Raw genomic sequence first — 22,004 nt, forward strand, 5'->3', positions numbered from 1 at the left:
AAAGAACTTACAATGGAACAGGTTGCTTTTTCTTTTTTTTTGGTGGAAGGTGGGGGGGTGGCGTGGGGGTGGGCAAGTGACCTGCCCAGGATTACGCAGTTAATAAGTGCCTGACACTTGATTTGAACTCAGGTCCTTCTGACTTCAGACTGATGCTCTATATGTTGCACTACCTAGCTGCCTTGGGACAAATTTTTTCAAGATAGGAACCACCCAGTGAGTGCCCTTGTATCGCATGAATCTCCATGAGGGTGGGAGCAGAGTTGCTAATGGAGGCATGCCAGCAAAACATCAGCTCCAATAAAATGTTCCTCCTATTCAGGGTAAAATCGTGTCGTGAGGAGCCATGAATCTGAGATCGAATAGCCTCCCACAGCTGTTTCTCTCTCATCCCCAATTTTCCATTTGCTGTGGAAATCACATATAATTTCTTTAGAGAATAGGCCTCACCTCCTCCAGTCTACCTTCTTCTCTTACCCACCTGCTTAGCCTGTAAATAACCAGGATATAGTACTCTGCATATGTGATCAGGCCTCAGTTCACAGAGCCATTCCAAAGGATCAACAGAAGACGCACTGACCTCTCTTTTCAGAGGCCCTGGGAAAGGTCCCTTGTCAGTAAAATTACTTTCCCACCAGGGGGACTGATATCTGAAAATGTACAGAGACTTATTTCTTTGGTTAAAGTCTTTGCCGTCTGCTTTAATGTAATTTTCCATCTCATACGGAGCTTCTTCAATTATTTATACCTTTGTAAGAAAGAAATGGATCCTTTCCTCAGAGCAGGGTAATTTTTCTCCTTTGTTTTTGTTTGTTTGATATGGGGCAGATGCTAGACCCTAGAGGTGGAAGGGGCTCAGAGTGAAGAATCCAAGGAGGGGTGGTCAGAGGCAAATGGCCTGTTTTCTCATTCTGCCTAGAGCTATCCTTGACAAGACACCTAATAGAGAGGCTGGAAACACACTCAAAACTTATGCAAAAATATTCACAGATATCTCAGCAAAGAATCCAAGATAAAAAAATTTTTCCTTAGGTCAAAAAACCATTCCCCCCCCCCCCCATTAAAGCTCTGTTGCTTACGTGATTCCTAGGGTCTAAATAAGTTGTGTCTTTGTGTCTCTGTGGGTAGAATGTGCCCCATTAGCTTGTGGTTTCTCTATAATATGTTAAATTAGGCAGACAAATTAGATTTTATTCAATTTATCACAGAATCTTACTATGAAGTTGAAAAGGACTTAGCTAAGTGTCTAAGTGTTAAAGGGGACAGACCATTGGACTTAAAGTCAGGAAGCCCTAAATTCAAATCCTGCCTCAAGACACTCCCCAACTGTGTGACCCTAACTCAGTCATTCAACCTCTCAGACTCAGTTTTCTCATCTATAAAATGGGAATAATTATAGTACCTACCTCGAAAGGTTGTTGTGAGGATCAAAGGAGACAGCATATATAGATATATGTTTTACAGTGACTTAAGAATAATAGGTATAAATGCTAGCTATTCTCATTATCTAGTATTTAGGACTAGGGGAAAATAGACAGCATTGGAAGATATTGCAGAGGGCAGCTGGCTCTAGCCTCATAAAGTCTTCAGTCTAGAGCTAAAAGGGACTCTCAAGACTATCTCATTACAAGATCATAGACTTGAGTTGCGAGGGAACTTAGCAGCCGCTAGGTCCAAAACTCTCATTTCATAGGTGAGGAAACTGAGTGCTAGAGAATTCAAGTGACTTGCCTAAGATCACTTCAAATGCAACTCCCAACCCAAGCCAGGAATCTCTCTTTGTGTAATTATTTTTGGTTTTTATGGGGTTGGGAGGGTCTTTGTTAAGAGCTACATAATGACTGGAACAGAAGGACACTATTTACCACCTAATTCTGGATGCAAAATACCTACACTGTCGCTCAGTGAAACCCTGGCCAAAGTGAGGTCATCTCTTCATTATATATATATATATATATATAATGTTTGACACAAAAGGGGAGAGGAAGGGAGGGAGAGAGGGATGGAGGGAGGAAGAGAGAGAATGAGAGAGAGACAGAGACAGAGACAAGCAGAGACAGACAGAGACAGAGGAGAGAAAGAAAGAGAAGACATAGAAAGAGAGAAGACAGAAAAAAGAGAGTGGAAGAAAAGAAAGAGAGAAGATAGAGAAAGAAGCAGAGAAGAAAGGGAGGGAGGAGGAGAGAGAGAAGAGAGAGAAGACATACAGAAAGAGAAGAGGGACAGAAACAAAAAAGAAAGAAGAGAGAAAAGGGCTGGGTAGAGAGAGAGAGAGATGAACAATTATAAGAGGAACTCAATATATACACATACATATATAATGTGTTTATAAATGCAGATATAGAGGGAGACAGAGAGGGACAGAGAGGGTCTGCCATCTGGGTAATTCAGACAACTAAGCCTCCCTATCATATCCCTTAAGAAGACTTTAAGGCATTTCTCCCTTAAAACACTGCAAGACATTTCTCACCAAGATTTTATGGAGCTTTCTCCTTGTTAGGCCAGTCAACAATCATTGATTAAGCCCTTACTCTGTGCCAGGCACTGTGCCAAGCTCTAGGGATATAAAGAATTTTTGTTGTTGTTTGTCTTTTCATCTTGAAGAGGACCATGACCTCAGGGTGATGTCATGACTTGCACTAAAATTGGATTTAACTGAGGAAGGGCTGTGCAAGGTCACCAACCTCACTCTCTCATACAGAGCCATCTGGGACCAGTGTCAAGATATACATCAGGATGACTGGAGATGACTCCAGATATTTTTAGGGATATAAAGCATAGCAAAAATTGGAGGAAGTAGGTACCTTCACGCAAGGAGCTAATATTCTAATAAAGGAGACAATGTCTAAATAACTATGTATGCACATGGCGTGTATCTATATACATTTGGAAGGACATCTTATAAGGAAGATACTGGAGAGGGGGGAAAAGAGGAAATCATTTTTCTGAACCCCTTCTACATATGTGGGTCTACCCATGGATTTGATCTAAGTGTTGAAGGAGACCAGCGAAGCCAAGAGGTAGAGGTAAGAAGAGAGAACATTCTAGGCATAGGAGACATCCAGCCCAAAGACATCAGGTCAGGAGATGGAATGTCTACATCAGTAATCCAAATGAGTAATGAGTAGACTTTCTTGATCATGCCCCACAATGGTAAAAAAATTTTGTACCCACCCACCCAATATGTATATACTGCTAAACTAATGATTGATTATGTTGTAAAAACTTATACAGATAAGATAAATTTTAATGGTAGGAAGGATCAACAGGGAAGCCACTGGAGTTTATTGATTAGGGAAGTAAAATGGTCAGACCTGCCCTTTAGAAAAATCACCTTGGCAGTTAATGTAGAGGATGAATTGGATGAGATATGGGAGGCTGGGAGACTGTTTAAGAGACTATTTCAATATCTTAGGTGAGTGAGGTTCTGAACTTTATGAATAAAGAGAGAAGTGTTCACTTTATGAATAAAGATAAAAGGACAGATCTAAGAGATGTTGTAAAGGTGAAAATGAGAAAATTTGTCAACTGAGTGGATATCTTTGGTGAGGGAAAATGAGAAGTCCCTGATAATGTCAAGGTTGAGAACTTGGGATAATTGTAAGAATGATGATATCCTCAAAAGTAACAATAACATTTGGAAGGGAGAAGCGTTGGGGAAAGGTAATAAATTCCGTTTTGGATGTGATGATTGTGAGAGGATTACAAGACATTCCGTTCAAAATGTCTAACACGGGAAAAGAATTAGCATTTATATAGCACCTACTGTGTGCCCAGTAGTTTTTGATATGGGACTGGAGTTTAGGAAAGAAATTAGAGAAATGAAATGGGTACATATATTGGTGAGTCATGACTCACGAAAAGAAATGAGAAATTAGAAAGAGGATATAGAGATTGGTGAATCATGACAGAGATGATAATCAAACTCATTAGAGTTGATGAAGTCGCCAAGTCAGAGAATCTACAGAGTGAAGAAAAGACCCAGGGCTGGGCCTTGAAGTACACCCCACAGTTAGAGGGTGAGATATAGAATTATGAGCCAATAAAGGAAAATGAGAAGTCATGAAACAGATAGGCACAGAACCAACTGTGAACCCTTTCATTCCACTTTATCATTTATACTTCCAAGAGAAAGCACAGTGTCTGGCACATAGTAGATGTTTAATCAATACTAGTTAACTGACTGACTGACTCCCAGAAGTAGCCTCATGAAACACTCCTGGCATGCTCCCAGGAATGGGGCCTCATTGGCCACTCCCCCAGCCCTATTTTACATAAGGAAGAAAGAGTAAACTCTAGCTCCCTTCCAAGAAAGTAAAATAAAATAAGTCTACCCACTTACTCGTAGCTGTTCAGGCTTTCCTCTTCTTCAGAAGAACTTAATCCTGGGTCCCCCCTGAGGAAGAGGTGAGAAAATCATGCAGAAAAAAAAGTCAAAAAGAAGCAATGCAGATGGCCATTAGCTTACTCCCCCACATTATTCACCCATCCTTGGGTCCATTTTCCCTTTTCACACTGAGGAAGTTATAAACAATGGTAGGAATGAGCTAGTGGTTCTGTGTGTGTGTGTGTGTGTGTGTGTGTGTGTGTGTGTGTGTGTTGAGATCCGTTTGAGTGAATGGCCAGTAACATAGTTAGGACTTGGCTGCAATCCAGTTCTTTCTGGCTACCTCCAAATGGTAGAACAAAGGAAGCACTTGCTGAGGCATTGTATGTCTTGAGCAAAGCCTCTGGTTTTGTTCAGAGTCATTCTTGCAGATCATTTTAAAATCGATTTGGGGATATTTTTTCCTCATGATAACTGGAAAGAATGTCAATATTTGTCGGAGAATCATAGATTTAGACCTGGAAGGTCTAACTATGGTTTTATCTGCCATGGACTCCAATCCCTTCATTTTACAGATGAAGGAAGTGAGACCCAGAGTGATTAAGTCACTTGACTAGGATCACACAGTGATATAGTAAGGATTTGAACTCAGATCTTCAAGTCTGGTCTTCTATATATGCAGGTTGCAGGGTTACTGTGGGAAGATTGATAGGAACTGTTCCTTGTCTTCCATTTGAAGAAATTTTCAAATGGAAAGTCTTCCCTTTCCAATCATTCAGGTTCTCAATCTCAGAAACATCTTTGACTCCTTACTCCATCTCACCCTTCACCATGTATCCAGCTGCTTGAAAAGCCTTACAATTCTACTTTCAAAGCTTCTCTCAATGGGCCTCCTTCTCTCCTCACATGGTCACCACCTTTCACCTTTCACCAAGATTATTACAATAGTCTCTCTCTCTTTTTTTTTTTTTTAGTGAGGCAATTGGGGTTAAGTGACTTGCCCAGGGTCACACAGCTAGTAAGTGTTAAGTGTCTGAGGCCAGATTTGAACTCAGGCACTCCTGACTCCAGGGCCGGTGCTCTATCCACTGTGCCACCTAGCTGCCCCTAATAGTCTCTTAATTGTCTTCCTCTTCTAAGTTCCTCCATCTCAAATCCATCCTACATCCAGTGGTCAAAGGGATTCTTTTAAAGCACAAATATGTTGTTGCTGTTTGTTCTTTGTTCTCTAAGAGGGCCATGAAATATGGGTGATGTCATGACTTGCAGTGAATTGGATTTAAGTGAGAGAGGGTTGTGCAAAGTCACCAACCTCCCTCTCTCCTCTAAAGTCATCTGGGTCGAGTGGCAATGTATGTATCAGGACAACTGGAGATGGCCCCAGATGTTTAAGGCAATTGTGGTTAAGTGACTTGCCCAGGGTCACATGGCTAGTAAGTGTCTGAAGTGAGATTTGAACTCAGATCCTCCCAACTTCAGGGTCAGTGCTCTGTCCACTGCGCCACCTCGCTGCCCCTAAAGTACAAATATGACCATGTCATTCCCCTGCTTAATAAATGCCAGTGTCTTCCTTCGTTTTAGGCAACTAGTTGGTGCAGTGGATATAATGCTGGTCCTGGAGTCAGGAAGATTCAACTACTTCAGTTCAAATCTGGCCTCAGACACTTACTACCTGTGTGACCCTAAGCAAGTTGCTTCACCCTGTTTGCCTGTTTCCTCCTCTGTAAAATGGGTTGGAGAAAGAAACAGCATCTTTGGCAAGAAAATCCCAAATGCTGAAAAATAACTGATGAGTATCTCTCATCTACTTTAGATTCTCAGTTTTTCATGTTCTCATGTTTCTTTTCCTAACTTCTTTGAGATCAATTCAAACTCCTCTGTTTGGCATTTAAATCCCTTCCCAATATATAGGTCCACCCTAGCTTTCCAGACTTAAAGTATTATGCATGATTTCCCTTCATGCATTCTGTAGTCTGTCCATACTGGCCTATTTGATCGCCTCACTCATGAAATCTTATCTCTACTTAACATAGACTTGCCCCCATGTTTGGAATCCACTTCCTCACCTCTGTTTCTTTGAATGCTTCCCTTCAAAACTCAATCAACTTAAACATCATCTCCTAAATGAGGCTTTTCCCCCTCATTAGCTGATAATGCCACCTTTTCCTAAATATTTTTTTAGGCAGATCTGAGTTCAAATCCAGTCTCAGACACTTAGTAGCTGTGTTACCCTGGACAAGTCACTTAACCCTGTTTGTCTCAGTTTCCTCATCTGTAAAATGAGCTGGAGAAGGAAATGGCAAACCACTCCAGTATCTTTGCCCAGAAAACCCCAAATAGGGTCACAGAGAGGCAGATATGACTGAAATGACTCAACAAAAAAATATTGTATTTTGTGTATACTTATATTTTGTACATGTCATTTCTCCCCATAGGCCTATATGCTCTCTGAGGATAGCGACTGTTTAAACTTTGTCTTTGGGGCCCCAGTTCCTGACACTTTCCAGGTCCTTAATAAATACTTAGTGACCAATTGATTGATAAGTTTTCTGAATTTTAGACATTTTCAAAGTGAAATAACAATAGCTTTAAGGTTTGCAAAACACTTTACAGATACTATTTATTTGATCCTCACAACAAACCTGGGTGTTAAGAGCTATTATTTTCCCCATTCCTTACAAATGAGGAAACTAAGGCAGATTTGAACTCAGGTCTTTCTGAACCCAAGTCCAGCCTTCTATCTACTACATACATCCCCTAGCTGCCTTCTGATAGAATATATTCCTTATTATTTGCTGTGAGTATCTCTCATCTACTTTAGATTCTATCAGTTTCTCATGAAAAATGGAAGTAAACACTATCTAACTTACCATGAAATCATTGGAATAGTCTGAGTTTTTACATATTTTTTCAGCTGGATCCCGGACACAGCATTTTCACCTCTGCAAATGAAATGGACATGTTCTAGAAATACATTTTCTATGCAATTCTCACTTGCTTTGTGAGACGACCAAAAAAAAAATCCAAATTGTCTCATGTTTTAATATTACATAATACCTTGACCCAGGCATTTCACTCAGTTTGGACAATACATTTAGTGAGTCATTCTCACCTGTTTGATTATTATTATTTTTTACACAGAACCTGACAAATAGCAATTGTGTTCTCCCAGAACATTTTCTCAATAGAATTAAACCTTCATTATATTGAACAAGTGACTCATTTCCTGTTATATTTTCAAAATCCAATTCCCCAGATTCCATCTCAGCACCTGCTTGTGTTTTCATTTCTGTTTCATCTGCTTTTTTAAAATGGGAGACCTGGATTAATATACCATCTCAAGTGGCAAGCCACTATCCCCTAATTTCCCTATGGATATTTAGGTATTCTTTTCCATCATTTTAATGCTTTCAAGTAGATTTTTACTATTCTCCTGCTATTTGAATAGTGCATTAAGAATTTTATTGTGACATATATTCTTGCAATTATGGACAATGTTTTTTAAAATATTAATTTTAAAGTTTCTTTGCCTATATGACCAGCCAGATTTTCTATATTTCCCTACAACCAGACCTGATCATCTAATTTTCTTGGTTAACCAAATCATTCAGGAGCAGCTTAACACAAAGGCAATTTTATCTGGCATATGGGACCAAATTCCCTTTTGGCATTCAAAACAAGCATCTTTTTTCCCATTTTTTGATGTGGTATTCCTTGAAATAAAAAAAAATAAGTTTACCCGACTCCTTTTCAAAGACTGTATCAAGAAGGCCCAGAGCTTTGGCCTCCTTTCCCTACAGTACCTGTGTCAACCTGGTCAGATTCATTATCATATCAATCAGCTTTTCTGAAAGGTCTGCAGAGGGGTTGTTATACCCCTGGGTGTTATACCCAGTAAACCCTCCCTGTTCTCTAAGAACTTCTAAGGATGAGGAATGTCCTTAGAGTCAGGACTGGAACAGTTATATCTCAGGAGCCTGCTAGAGGCAAGATTACCTTCCAACCTGAAGGTAAGTTCAAAAATCATGGCTTCATTTTAAAAATTCTAGCTGGCACCAGACCTTTTAGAAATTCCATGATCCACTAACAAACTCAGTGCTGCCCACCTTAATAAGTGGGGCAATAGGTGGATACAGTGAGGGAATTAGAGTCAGGATGGACCTGAGTACAAATCCTGCCATAAACACTTACTAGCTGTGTGACCCTGTACAACCTCTCTCAGCCTGTTAAATCTTAAAGTACTATTTAATTGCTAGCCATAATAATAATAAAAATAAAAATAATAAATATTTATATGAAGGACTGATTCACTAAGATTTCAAAAGAGGTAGATCATTGTAGTAATCCTGGCTTTGTCCAAAGTAAGTTTGTTTTTATTTAGTGACAAAGTCTCTATTTTCTTTATGGTTCAGATCAAAACCTTTCCACCAGTCAATTCTGACTGAAAGATCAATAGAAAAAACTGGCCTAATTAATTGAGTTATAAGAAATTCTGCCATGACCTTTGATCTACATTCAAATATTTTTTGTTTTGCAGGGCAATGAGAGTTAAGTGACTTGCCCAGGGTCACACAGCTAGTGTCTGTCAAGTGTCTGAGGTCGGATTTGAACTCAGGTCCTCCTGAATCCAGGGCCAGTGCTTTATCCACTATGCCACCTAGCTGCCCCCCTTAAAATAATTTTGTTTTGTTTTGTTTTGTTTTTGGTGAGGCAATTGGGGTTAAGTGACTTGCCCAGGGTCACACAGCTAGTAAGTGTCAAGTGTCTGAGGCTGGATTTGAACTCAGGTCCTCCTGAATCCAGGGCCAGTGCTTTATCCACTGTGCCGCTTAGCTACCCCCATTCAAATATTTTTTTAAAAAGAAGCTATGGGGGGCAGCTAGATGGCGCAATGGAAGAAACACCGGCCTGGATTCAGGAGGACCTGAGTTCAAATCCAGCCTCAGACACTTGACACTTACTGGCTGTGTGACCCTGGGGAAGTCACTTAACCCTCATTGCCCCACCAAAAAAAAAAAAAAAAAAAGCTATGGCCTGAGGACAGCCAAAGATCTGGAATTTCACCATTAGCACCTCCTTCCCTTTTGGCCTCAAGGCTTCTAATGAGGTAACTAACATTCCCATGAATGGGTTTGGAACCCAAGACTCAGGTGACTCAACTCTGATTCTGACTCAGCTTCTGAAGGAATGGGCCCATGATATACATCAATTTACTATTTTTTTAGGGGGGGGGTGTGTGTGAGGCAATTGGGGTTAAGTAACTTGCCCAGGGTCACAACACTAGTAAGTGTTAAGTGTCTGAGGCCAGATTTGAACTCAGGTCCTCCTGAATCCAGGGCTGGTGCTCTATCCCCTGTGCCACCTAGCTGCCCCATCATCAATTTACTTTTGATTAACTTCCTTGTACTCTTACAGTTTGATCACTGGTGGTATGGGGATTTTATTTCATGTAAAACAGAAGAAGGAAGGCAGCTTGTAGTAGTGAATCATGAGCTGGTCCTAGAGTTAGGAACACTTGGGATCAGGTCTTACATATACAGACAACAGGAGGTAGGACTAGTCACTTAAGTTGCCCCCTAGGCAAATATCTAAGGTTATAATTTGCAGAACAAATACCCTTCTACTTTGGTAGAGGGAGTATGTTTATTGAGAATTCCTCATACCAATGAAACAAAGGTATGGATACCCCTTCCCCACAATGATGAGAAAGGACAATGGAGTATTAGGGTTATAAGGCTGAGAAGAAAGACAATAAAAATCCAAGAGGTGATCTTTACAAGAGAGAAACTGGTGAGCAGTCAGGAAGAAGATCAATACTGGCACTCAGAGGTAATGCTGAGGGGTCTAGGTAGAGGAAGACAGCAGATACAGGTGATAAGAGGTATACAGTAACAGCAATATTGTTTAAGAATGACTTTGAGAGGGCAGCTAGGTGGTGCAATGGATAAAGCACCAGCCCTGGATTCAGGGGGACCTGAGTTCAAATCTGTCCTCAGACACTTGACACTTACTAGCTGTGTGACCCTGGGCAAGTCACTTAACCCTCATTGCACTGCAAAAAACCAAACCAAAACAAAAACAAAAAGAATGACTTTGAGTGAATAAATCATCTTGACTATTATAAATACCCAAACAAAATACTTCCAGATAGAAAAAAAAAGGCTACAGGTATAGAATGCTATGACGAGTAAGACATTTGGAAAAATGAATCCCACATGTGAACAAGGATTATGTAGACACTATGAGCTTAGGATGTCTACAGCCAAAGACAACATAATACAGTGGCCATAAAACTGGACCTGAAGACAGGATGACACAGATTGAAGTTCTCCCTGTAACACTTCCTAGCTTTGTGATCACCAGCAAGATGCTAAACTATTCTGGGCCTCAATTGTCACATCTCTATAAAGGGTATAACATTATCTATGTATGTCAAGAGGTTATTGTGAAGATCAAATTATATATATAAATCATTTTGTAAATCTTTAAGTGGTATGTCAGTGTTAGTTATAAATATTATTATTATTATTAATGGGTTGTCCAATGATTTGCCCATTAGGCCAAATTTTATACTCCTTTTATAGAGACCTCTGATTTATATTGTTGTTGTTTGTCCTTTGTTCTTGAAAAGGACTATGATTTGCAGTAAACTGGATTTAAGTTAGAGAGGGCTGTGCAGGGTCACCAACTTCATTCTCTCCCCCAGAACAACTGGGGTCCAGTGGCAAGATATACATCAGGATGACTGGAGATAAGGTGATTTGGGTTAAGTGACTTGCCCAGGGTCACACAGCTAGTAGACTTGAACTCAGGTCCTCCCAACTTCAGAGCCAGTGCTCTATCCACTGTACCACCTAAAATATTAGTTCTGATCTATAAAGCTTAACAAGAAGTAGCTTTTCTTCTCACACCTTTAACCTATTAAAAGAAGTGGGGAGTGATCTTCTTGGGTCATTCACTAATCATCTCTGTATGACATCCACCCTATCCTGGTCCCCCATCTCATGGATCAAGGGACCAACTGGAGACCTATGTTCAGGCAAGTGCTTAAGCAAAGAGCCAAAGGATATGTCTCCCTAGAAGTGCCCCAGCTCTATAGAAAATGCCTCATTGCAACCTTTGTTAAACCTATAAAATATAGAGATAGTACTTATCTCACAAAGTTGTTTTGAAGAGCTAAAGAAATAGTATACATAGATCCCCATATAAATAAAATTATTATTACTGCTTCTATTGATCTATCAAAACCTTTTCTGTATGGTGAACATCATCACCTGTTATTCTAGGAGGTATAGAGCTGGGTTTTAATTTGTTTTTATTCTGATGCCTTATTTGCCACCAATCAGGACACTTCATTTGAAATTTACCGTGTATATGCATCCGTTTCAGAACTGTTATTTTTCCTGGGCTCTGAATCAATCTCTGTTGTCATGCACTTTGGGGATGACTCATGAAGAACAGCAACTGCTCGTGGGATCTTCAGCTTTGGTAGACAGAAGACATTAACTTATTACAATAAACATTTTAGTCACATGCTTATAAGTCACTGACAAAAGCAGATCAATTCTGAACCTATTTATTCCCTGTCCCCTCCTCCCATCCACCTCAATTGTATTTTATTTCTATCCTTTAGGGATCTGCTGAATTTAGAATTCAGGCATCCAGATCTATGCTATGCAAAATTTATGTTATGCAAATGCTATGTCATACAAAATTTAGCTAGGAATAAAACTATTCGCTATTAAAAAAAAGGAAGCAAGCACTCTCCAAAGCAGGGGTTCTTATTGGGGGGAGAGGGAATGGTGTGCGAATGTATTTATTTATTTATTTAGAGAACCATTGTTATTGTTGTTCAATAGAGTCTGACTTATTGTGACCCCAAATGGGGTTTTCTTGGCAAAGATAGTAAGGTAGTTTGTCATTTCCTTCTCCAGCTCATTTTATAGATGAGGAAACTGAGGTAAACAAGGTTAACTGACTTGCCCAGGTTCACATAGCTAGTAAGTGTCTGAGGCCAGATTTGAACTCAGGTCTTCCTGACTCCAGGTCTAGAGCTCTATCCACTGTACCACCTATACCACCTAACTGCCCAGATGTTAGGGTTCTTGGGGATATGAACCTAAAACTGTATTTCAATGTAACTGATTGCTTTAGTAATACTACGTATTTTATTTTATGCATACAAAAACTTTAGAGGTCCTTTCTTGATATTCCCAGAGCCTTGCTCATTTCATGGCCCACTGTTGTTGTTTTTCCAGTTGTTTCAGTTGTGTCCAACTCTTTGTAACCCCATTTGGGGATTTCTTGGCAAAGATAGTGGAGTAGTTTCCCATTTCCTTCTCCTGCTCATTTTCACAGAAGAGGAAACTGAGGCAAACAGGGTGAAGTGACTTTGCTAGAGTCACACAGCTAGTAAGTCTCTGAGGTCAAATTTGAACTCAAAAGGATGAATCTTCCTAATGACTAATATGGAATTATTTTACATAGTTGCACATGTATGGCATATATCTGATTGTTTCAGGGAAGGGGGAGAGGAGGGAGGGATGGAATTTGAAACTCAAAACTTTAAATAAAAAATGTTTATTAAGAGAAAGAAAGAAAAGAAGTCTTCCTGAGTCCAGGCCTGGGACTCTATCCACTACTCCACCTAGCTGACCTGATATGCATGGCACAAAATATGCATTTAATAAATCCTTGCGGACTTGACTTTGGGAAGGACACCATAGGCTTCAGCAGACTGCTAGAAGGGTCCATGATACACACAAAAATTAAAATCCCCTTTCTCTGAAGAAATGGCAGTAAAAATTCACTGACTGGAAGAATCTAAATGAAAAGGTCAGAGACCTGATTTTTATTTCCTGGCTTTAATAAAACACCTTTCCATTTAGAATGCACTTGGGGAGAAAATGTTTTCCAAAATCTTCTAAACAACTCCCAGGTGCATTCACATAGTAAATAACTAAAATGGCCTCACACAGCATTCAAACTTCTAGGCTGCTGATTTGCATGACTGAAAAATTTCAATACAAGCCCCAAATAATCCCTTAGCGGAAACTAGAGACAAAGGATTCTGCACTGTGAAATATTATCTGGTTTTGCATTTTGAAAAGAGCAGGCTTTTCGAGCTTCATTATCAGAGCATATACAAAAGGGCAAAGCTTCTTAATAAATGGCATCTCCCCCAAACCCCCATTTGGCTTGGCTCACAACCTTTTTTCCCTGACTTCAATTACTTGGAGTGTATGAGTATGTGTTAAGGTGAGGATCGTGATAGGAAGATGAGACCACCTGGGCCACGTTCCCTTGGACCATAACCCATCTCTCTTCCAGTACCATACACAGAGTAGTTTATACAGAGGTCAAAGGCAAATGACCGTCATAAATCTGGGTAGGGGTAGAAAGGTGAGAAACTTGGAAAGAATATGGTCCATGAAAGGGACTATAGCACTTCCTTTTACTGTTTCCATTGACTTAATTTATATCAAGATGGTAGGGTGCGCTATCTCTTAATCCCTCCCTGCCCCAGCACCAACAGACTTTCTCAGGGTATTAGGAACTCTCTACTCTTTCAGGGTAACTTTAATAACATTCAACTTATAGTAGACCCTACTCTGCCATTGAACTTGTCAGGGTTCCATGTTGTTACAGTAGGAGCTGAGCTTCCTAGACATGCTTCTCACTTTCTCATCCCAAGAGGCAGTGTGGTACAATGGAGTGGATAGAAGGCGTGACTTGGAATTAGGAAGACCTGAGTTCCAATCTCTCACCTCATACTTATTAGCTGTGTAAACTTAGGCAAGGCACAGTCAGTCTCTGGAAACATCATTTTCCTTAAAGGGTTGTTGTGAGGATCAAATGAGAAAATGAAAGTAAATCACTTTATAAATAAATCTCTTTTTTATTATTTATTTATTTTTTTAGTGAGGCAATTGGGGTTAAGTGACTTGCCGGGGGTCACACAGCTAGTAAGTGTTAAGTGTCTGAGGCTGGATTTGAACTCAGGTCCTCCTGAATCCAGGGCTGGTGCTCTATCCACTGCGCCACCTAGCTGCCCCAGCACTACCTAGCTGCCCCTAAATAAATCTTAAAGCATTATTAGACTAATTAGGTTGTGATGGCAGCTAGGTGGTGCTGGGCCTGGAGTCAGGAAGACTCATCTTCCAGAATTCAAATCTGATCTCTGACACGTACTAGTTGTGTGACCCTGGGCAAGTCACTTAACCCTGTTTGCCTCAGTTTCCTCATCTGTAAAATGAGCTGGACAAGGAAATAGCAAACCACTACAGTATCTTTGCCAAGATAGTCCCAAATGGGGTCACCAAGAGTAAGACAGGACTGAATAACAATAAAAAAGCATTATGTAAATAACAGCCATTCTTCTTATACAGATTAACTGGTACTATAAATTTTCAATCTTTCTCTCTTCACAGACTCCTTCCCCCCTGCCTAATTAATATTCTGAGGCCTTCCCTCTCCTAAACACAAAGAAACAAAAAACTCAACCTTGGATCCCTATAGTTCTTCTTTTTACTGACAATTTATTGAAAGAATATTCTACTCTTGCTGCTTCTATTTCCTCACCAACCACTCATTACTCAACGCTTTGCAATATGCCTTCTGTCCTCACCCCACTCCAAGGTCACCGTGATCTCTCAATTACCAAATTCACAGCTTCATTTCAGTCCCCATCCTCTCAGACTTCCCTGTGGCATTTGACATTTCTGACCACTTCCTTCTTCTTGGTTGGCTTTTATGACATTGCACACTCCTGGATCTTCTCTGGTCCCTGTGTCTAGTTCTCTCTCTCAGGTCTCCTACCCCTTAATTAAATTCAAATGTTGTGCTTCCAAACCCAGGGACAGTGGTCAGTTGAGTGCTTGGGAATGCAACCTCCATTTTATTGTCCCTCCCATAACACCTCTCCCATATTATTATCATTTTTTCCTTCTCCTCTGCTAAAGTATTTATGGAATTGGAGGAAAGTATACCCATGATTTCATTCAAGTATCTTCTTTCATTTTGAACTCCAGCAGAATTCATAGTTGAGCCTGGTATCTAGACTTTTTAGTGGCTACTATTAACATCTCCCAATCTCCTTGATTCCTGGTTAGAAGGCATTCCATATTTCTCCGACTAAAATATAGCAACCTTTGTCTTATGTCTGTCTATAGTTTATGGTGTATTACATGGATCTGATAGTATATGTTAACTGCTATATGGTATACCATATAATGACTGTGAACAATTTGTTTTAAAAAGTGATTGTGTTTCAGATAAAGAAATCAAAATTTTCAATAGTCATACGAAAAAATGCTCTAAATCACTCTTGCTTAGAGAAATGCAAATTAAAACAACTCTGAGGTACCATCTCATACCTATCAGATTGGTTAATATGACAAAAAAGAAAAGTGATAAATGTTGGAAGGGATGTGGGAAAACTGGGACACTAATGCACTGATGCATCCATTCTGGAGAAAATTTGGAACTATGCCCAAAGGGCAACCAAACTGTCCTACCCTTTAACCCAGGAATACCACTTCTAGGTCTATATCCTAAAGAGATCATAATAAAAAGGAAAAGGACCCACTTGTACAAAAATATTTATAGCAGCTATTTTTGTGGTGGCAAAGAATTGGAAATTGAGGGGATGTCCATCAATTGGGGAAATGTCTAAACAAGTTGTAGTATATGAATATGATGGAATATTATTGTGCTATAAGAAATAACAAGCAGGATGCTTTCAGAAAAACCTGTAAAAAGTTCCATGAATTGATAAAAAGTGACATAAACAGAATCAGGATAACATTGTACACAGTAACAACAATATTGTACAATGAAGAACCATGAATGACTTATCTATTCTCAGCAATACAATGATCCAAGACAATCTCAAAGGACTCATGATGAAGCGTACTATCTGCCTCCAGAGAAAGAACTAATATTGTTTGAATACAGCCTGAAGTGTGCTATTTTTCATTTTCCTTTTTTGATTCATTCTTTTTTTATTCAAGTCTTCATGTACAAAATAACTAACATAGAAATGTTTTACATGATTGCACTTGTATAACTGATATCAGATTTTTTTTACCTTCTAGGGAGAGGGGGAGGGGAAAGAAGGAGGGATAGAACTTGGATCTCCAAACTTTAAAAAACCCCAAATGTTTAAAATTGTATTAATATGTAATTGTAGAAAAATAAAATACTATATATTTTTTAAAATTTTTAAATGATTGTGACTTACCAGTCTATTGGGGATGATGGGGAGTATTGGTTTCACAGGGACACTTGCCACCTGCAGATTTGGATCTAAAAGGTGAAATGACAATAGATATCATGAAGCAAAAGAATGAATTTGTCAAATAATTCTCTCCAAACCTGGGGACATTAGACTCAGTACTGAAAGAATCCCCACAACTCTATACTGCAATGCCTAAAAGGGGCAGGGGCCATGCCACCAAGCAACTATCTCTATTTTCTTTATTGTCACATTGATTTTGGGCAACAATAGAAGTTTTGCACATTCAAGAACACCATTTTCTAAAGAAAAAAAGGTCACTCTCCTTGTTTATATCCAAATTCTGTGATAGTCATAGAACTCGGAACACTTGTCTAGGGTGTCTAACCGAGGCCCACTGTATTTTCAGGCTATCATGTATGGTAACAGATAAATTTTAGTCCTAAAGGTGTACTACCTGTTTGGGAATGAGGAACAGTTATCTGGATTTCTGGGTATGATTTGCATCTCTCACACTTATTTGTGAGTTATTCAAATTGCCACCACAAAAGAAGAGGCTTTTTGAAATAGCGATACTTTTTTTTGCATTACATATTGTTGTTGCTTATTATCAAGCCTGCTTTTCATTGCCCACTCCCCAGTTTAGAAGTAGCTTGGTGTCTCAGTGGATAGAGCGCTGGTTCTGGAGTCAAAAAGACCTGAGTTAAAATCAGCCTCAGACACTTATTAACTATGTGACCCTAGGCAAGTCACTTATTCTACCTGCTCTGGTTTCCTAAACTGCAAAATGGGAGCAATAATAACACCTACCTCCCTGGGATTGCTGCAAAGATCAAATGAGAGAATATTTATAAAGTACTTAATACAGTGTGCCTGGCACATAGTAGACACTTAATAAATGCTTGTCTCCTTCCTCCCTTTCCATGTGCATAAGGGATGATATCTTTTGCTTCCTGAGCCATGCCTCTTGGACAGGGATGTCTCAAAATCAGGAAGGATCATGGATACTCACAATATTATTATGAAGATTTTTCCCTTACTGGAAATCGGGTTAAAGGGCAGCTCTGACTAGGAGGAAATGAAAGCTGGAATCACATAAAATTGGAATGAATTTCTCTCAGTTCACAAGATCATAAGATCTAGGGAAGCCAAGTGGTGTAGTGGACAGAATACCAGCCCTAGAGTCAGGAAGACGAGCTCAAATAGGGCCTCAGACACTTATTGGATGTATGACCCTGGGCAAGTCACCTAACCCCAAATGCCTTCCAAAAAAATAATAATATCATAAGATCCTATTGTGAGAAAATAATGGGTTTTGGAACCCCTGTTCCGAGGGGATTATATTAAGATTGATTGGATTGACTCACTTGAAGTTGGCTTGATTGAAACCACACCTACCTGAGAGCCTTGCCCTCAGCGGATATGTTCTCTGACCTCTAACGTCAGGTACATTCTGCTCATGAACCTCCTTCAAGTCCAGTGAACCAATGGATTTGGGTGATGCTAGCCAATTAGCTTGAAGTGTAAGGACCGCCTCTCGTTGGGACCTGCAGTAAGCTTCTGGTCACACAGGGAAAGAGACTTCCTTTTTGGCCTAAGACTTGTAGGTGAAGGCGTCTTTTTCTCTCTTCTTCCCTGGATCTTAGCTAGGCTTTCCTAACTTTTGGGGCAATGTGCTCTATCTTTACTAATACCTGATATACTTTAATAAATGCTTAATGTCCTCAAACTGGTGCTAAAGCTTCTAATTTATAAGTAGCAACATATTAGAAACCCCAGCTAATTTTCCCCAAACTTGGGACAGAAATAAGGTGACTACATATAATTTTACTCGCCACACTATGTTCAACCAGTTACCAAAGCCTGTTGTTTCTTTCTCAGCAACATCTCTTGCATACATCACGTTTTCTGCACTCATAAACCAACACCCTAGTTCAGAACTCTGTTATTTTTCACCTGGGCTATTGGAAGGGTCTCTTAGCCAGTTTCCCCTGCCTCAAGCCTCTCCCCATTCTGCTCCCCTCCTTCACCCAGCTGCTAAAGGAATTTTTCTAAAGGATAGGTTAGAACATGTGGCCTCTCTTCTCCAAACTTCAACAACTATGGTATCTCTCTATGACCTCTAGGATCAAAAATAAACTCCTTTCTTCTTTTACAATATGACTAATGTAGAAATATTTTTAATGTGATTGTACATATATAACCTATATCATTGCTTTCCATCTTGGGGTGGGGGAAGGGAAAGGAGGGTGGGAGAAAAAATTGGAACTAAAAATCCTATGAAAACAAATGTTGAAAACTATCTTTACATGTAACTGGAAAATAATAAAATACTTTTATGATAAAAAAATTAAACTCCTTGGCATTTAAATCTGTTCATAAAGAGGCCTCTTCTCCCTTTTCTAGTCTTTTTACCCTTGACACTCTCCCATGAAGTTCAACTAGGTGGTGCAGCAGATGGAGTGCTGGTCCTGAAGGCAGGAAGACCTGAGTTCAAATCTGGCCTCAGACATTTACTGGCTGTATATAAGGGTTCTTGGAAACAAATATTGATAGCTCAAGGTCAAATGTGATGACTACCATAATAAAAATCCTAAGAGAACCCAGCAGAAGCTGGATGAGGTAGAAAGCACAATTGATTGTAGGGATCAGGAAACTGTGGAAAAGGTGTTTTCCTCCTCTGGTTTGGCACACAAACGCTGTCCAGACATCTCCATCTTAGATGGCTAAAGAAGGCCTCAAATTTGGGATGGATTAAGATTTTGACAGGTGAGTTGAATAGGGAGGGCATTCCAAGTAGAAGGACCAGTATGAACAAAAGTGCCGGATAGGGCAACACGGGCTGTGTTCTGAGAACAATGAGTGAGCCAGTTCTTCTTGGACAGGCTTTCATTCTGGTACTAAGTCATTGAGTGGTATGGCTGCCAGAGGGCAGAATCTCTGTAGCCACGCTGAGCCTTTTTCAAGGGACAGATGGCAAAATGGCCACGGGCCCCCATTGTCTATGCAAGCATACTCAGCCAATACCCCATGAAGAGGTCTGAGGAGGGCACTGACGCCCCGCCAAAGAGCCCTTTCTCCTGACAAAGCCCAGACCAGGCTCTGAATTGCCAGGAATCTTACCTTCTCTGTGGAAAAGTCAGGATCATGGGGAAGATATCTTCAATGAAAAGGAAAAGAAATGCTCTAGCTGAGACCTGGTACTCAATGCAATAACTGCTTATTAGTTGTTAGAATTCTGACGCCAAATTCTTTAAAACAATTAGTAGTGAGTCTGAGTAAGAGGTGATTGACCATTATTTAATATGAGCTACCAAAACTATGCTAAGATAAATTTTAACTCTTTTATTTATCAGCAACTGATAATTCAAAGAGTAGGGAAGGTGATATTATTATGTAGATTTCTAAAATATTGATATCTCTAATTTTCATTGATCTATATAGCTCTGTTCATTTTGTGTCCCCAGCTCTTAGCACAGTGCTTGGCACATAGTAGGTACTTAACAAATACTTGTTGAATGATTTGAGGGTTAAGTGACTTGCCCAAGGTCACACAGCTAGTAAGTGTCAAGTGCGTGAGGCTGGATTTGAATTTAGGTCCTCCTGAATCCAGGGCCAGTGCTTTATCAACTTTACCACCTAGCTGCCCCCTTGTTGAATGATTTGAACTCGATTCTTAACTTTCTTATCTTGACATCCAAGCACAACCACATTTCAACAAATGTGTATATGGTTTAAAAAGAAACCATTTATTATACATATTTATACATGTATATATGTATATGTGTGTGGTATATATGTGCCACATATATAATATGTAATTATGTGTGTATGTGTGTGTATGTCAGCTATGTAGTACAGTGGATAGAGTGTCAGGCCTATAGTCATGAAGACCTGAATTCAAATCTGGTCTCAGACACTTACTAGCTGTGTGACCCTGGACAAGTCACTTAACTGTGTTTGCCTCAGTGTCCTTATCTGTAAAATGAGCTAGAGAAGGAAATGGCAAACCACTTCAGTATCTTTGCCAAGAAAACACTAAATGGGGTCATGAAGATTCAGATATGACTAAAAATGACTAAAATTAACACATTCTCTCTTTCTGTATGTAAATACGTAAATAAGTATAAAGAGTTTTGCAAAACAAACCACATACAAGTAGTAGCTATAAATACATACCTTTATACATGTAATTTTATGCATACATATAACATGCAAATGTATGCAGAGTGACATAAACATATATATATGTATATATATATACATACATGTTTATAGCAGTTTAAGGTTTAAAAGCTCTTTACACACATTATCTCATTGATCACAACAACCCAATGAGATTGGGATTACTATTATTCCTATTTTTGCAGATGAATAAACTGAGGGTGATAGAGGTCAAGTGACTTACTCAGGGTCACACAGCTAGTAAAGTATTTCAGGCGGGATTTGAACTCACCTCTTCCAGTCTTCCTAAGTCTAGCACTCCTGTCTACTGTATTACCTTGCCTCCTTTCTCCTCCTCTCTCCCCTCTCTTTTTCCTCTTTTCTCCTACACTTTTTTATCTCTATTTTTCTCTCCCTCTCAATATATACACACAGATATCATGACTAGATGTTTTAGTTTATATTTATGCTTGAAGCTGAGTTGCAAACTTGTTAGAAATGAAAATGTTAGAATACATAATTTATCTTTATCTAATTCATTAAAAATGGAATTCTATTTTAATTATTATCAAAAGGGATATTTGACTTGAATATGCAAATCTTTTTATCTTCAGGAGTTACATCTATGGGAAACTTAGTTCTTAGGGGAGGCATTGTGGAGCATAGCCAAGAAGTCACAATCTCCATAATGACAAGCACCCCTAATGAAAGGCAAAGTAAAAAACAGGAGGATATAAACCCTGCTGAGGTCTGGTCTTACAAACCCAAATCTACAATGTGACCATAAAGGTCTTGCTACCACAGCGAGAGAGGATGCTGTCCTCTCCAGAATGGAGCCTCTATTTATATTTCCCACACCAACCCCCACCAAATATGATATTGTTTTTTCAAAAGATCACAACATAATTAGCTAGACTGATATGTCACATTTTTGGGGTGGGGAACAGGGCAATGAGGGTTAAGTGACTTGCCCAGGGTCACAAAGCTAGTGTCAAGTGTCTGAGGCCGGATTTGAACTCAGGTCCTCCTGAATCCAGGGCTGGTGCTTTATCCACTGTGCCACCTAGCTGCCCCCTGATACGTCACATAACAAAAAAGACTCCAGATAAATCTGTATAGCACTTATAAAGTTAGTGCTTTAAGCATTTGCGAAGTGCTTTACATATATGGTAAACACAGAACAACCCTGGGAGGTAGATGTTATTATTATCTCCATTCTACAGAATGGGAAACTGAGGCTGAGAAAGGCTACACATTTTGCCTAGGGTTGTATCTAGT

General features: G+C 39.6%; 1 protein-coding gene across 2 annotated transcripts in view; it reads right to left on the minus strand.

Moving 5' to 3' along the window:
- BMX (BMX non-receptor tyrosine kinase) overlaps positions 1 to 22,004 on the minus strand; it is a 92,548-nt gene that overhangs the window by 37,072 nt on the left and 33,472 nt on the right. For both annotated transcript variants that reach the window (XM_043995552.1, XM_043995553.1), the window contains exons 6-9: positions 16,569 to 16,633; positions 11,695 to 11,810; positions 7,198 to 7,269; positions 4,343 to 4,396 (exon numbers count right to left, since the gene is read on the minus strand). In XM_043995552.1, the coding sequence (XP_043851487.1) occupies positions 4,343 to 4,396; positions 7,198 to 7,269; positions 11,695 to 11,810; positions 16,569 to 16,633 (307 nt within the window). The remainder of the gene's footprint in view (positions 1 to 4,342; positions 4,397 to 7,197; positions 7,270 to 11,694; positions 11,811 to 16,568; positions 16,634 to 22,004) is intronic.

The sequence above is a fragment of the Dromiciops gliroides genome, chromosome 3 (genome assembly GCF_019393635.1).
Source record: "Dromiciops gliroides isolate mDroGli1 chromosome 3, mDroGli1.pri, whole genome shotgun sequence".
Lineage (NCBI taxonomy): Eukaryota > Metazoa > Chordata > Mammalia > Microbiotheria > Microbiotheriidae > Dromiciops > Dromiciops gliroides.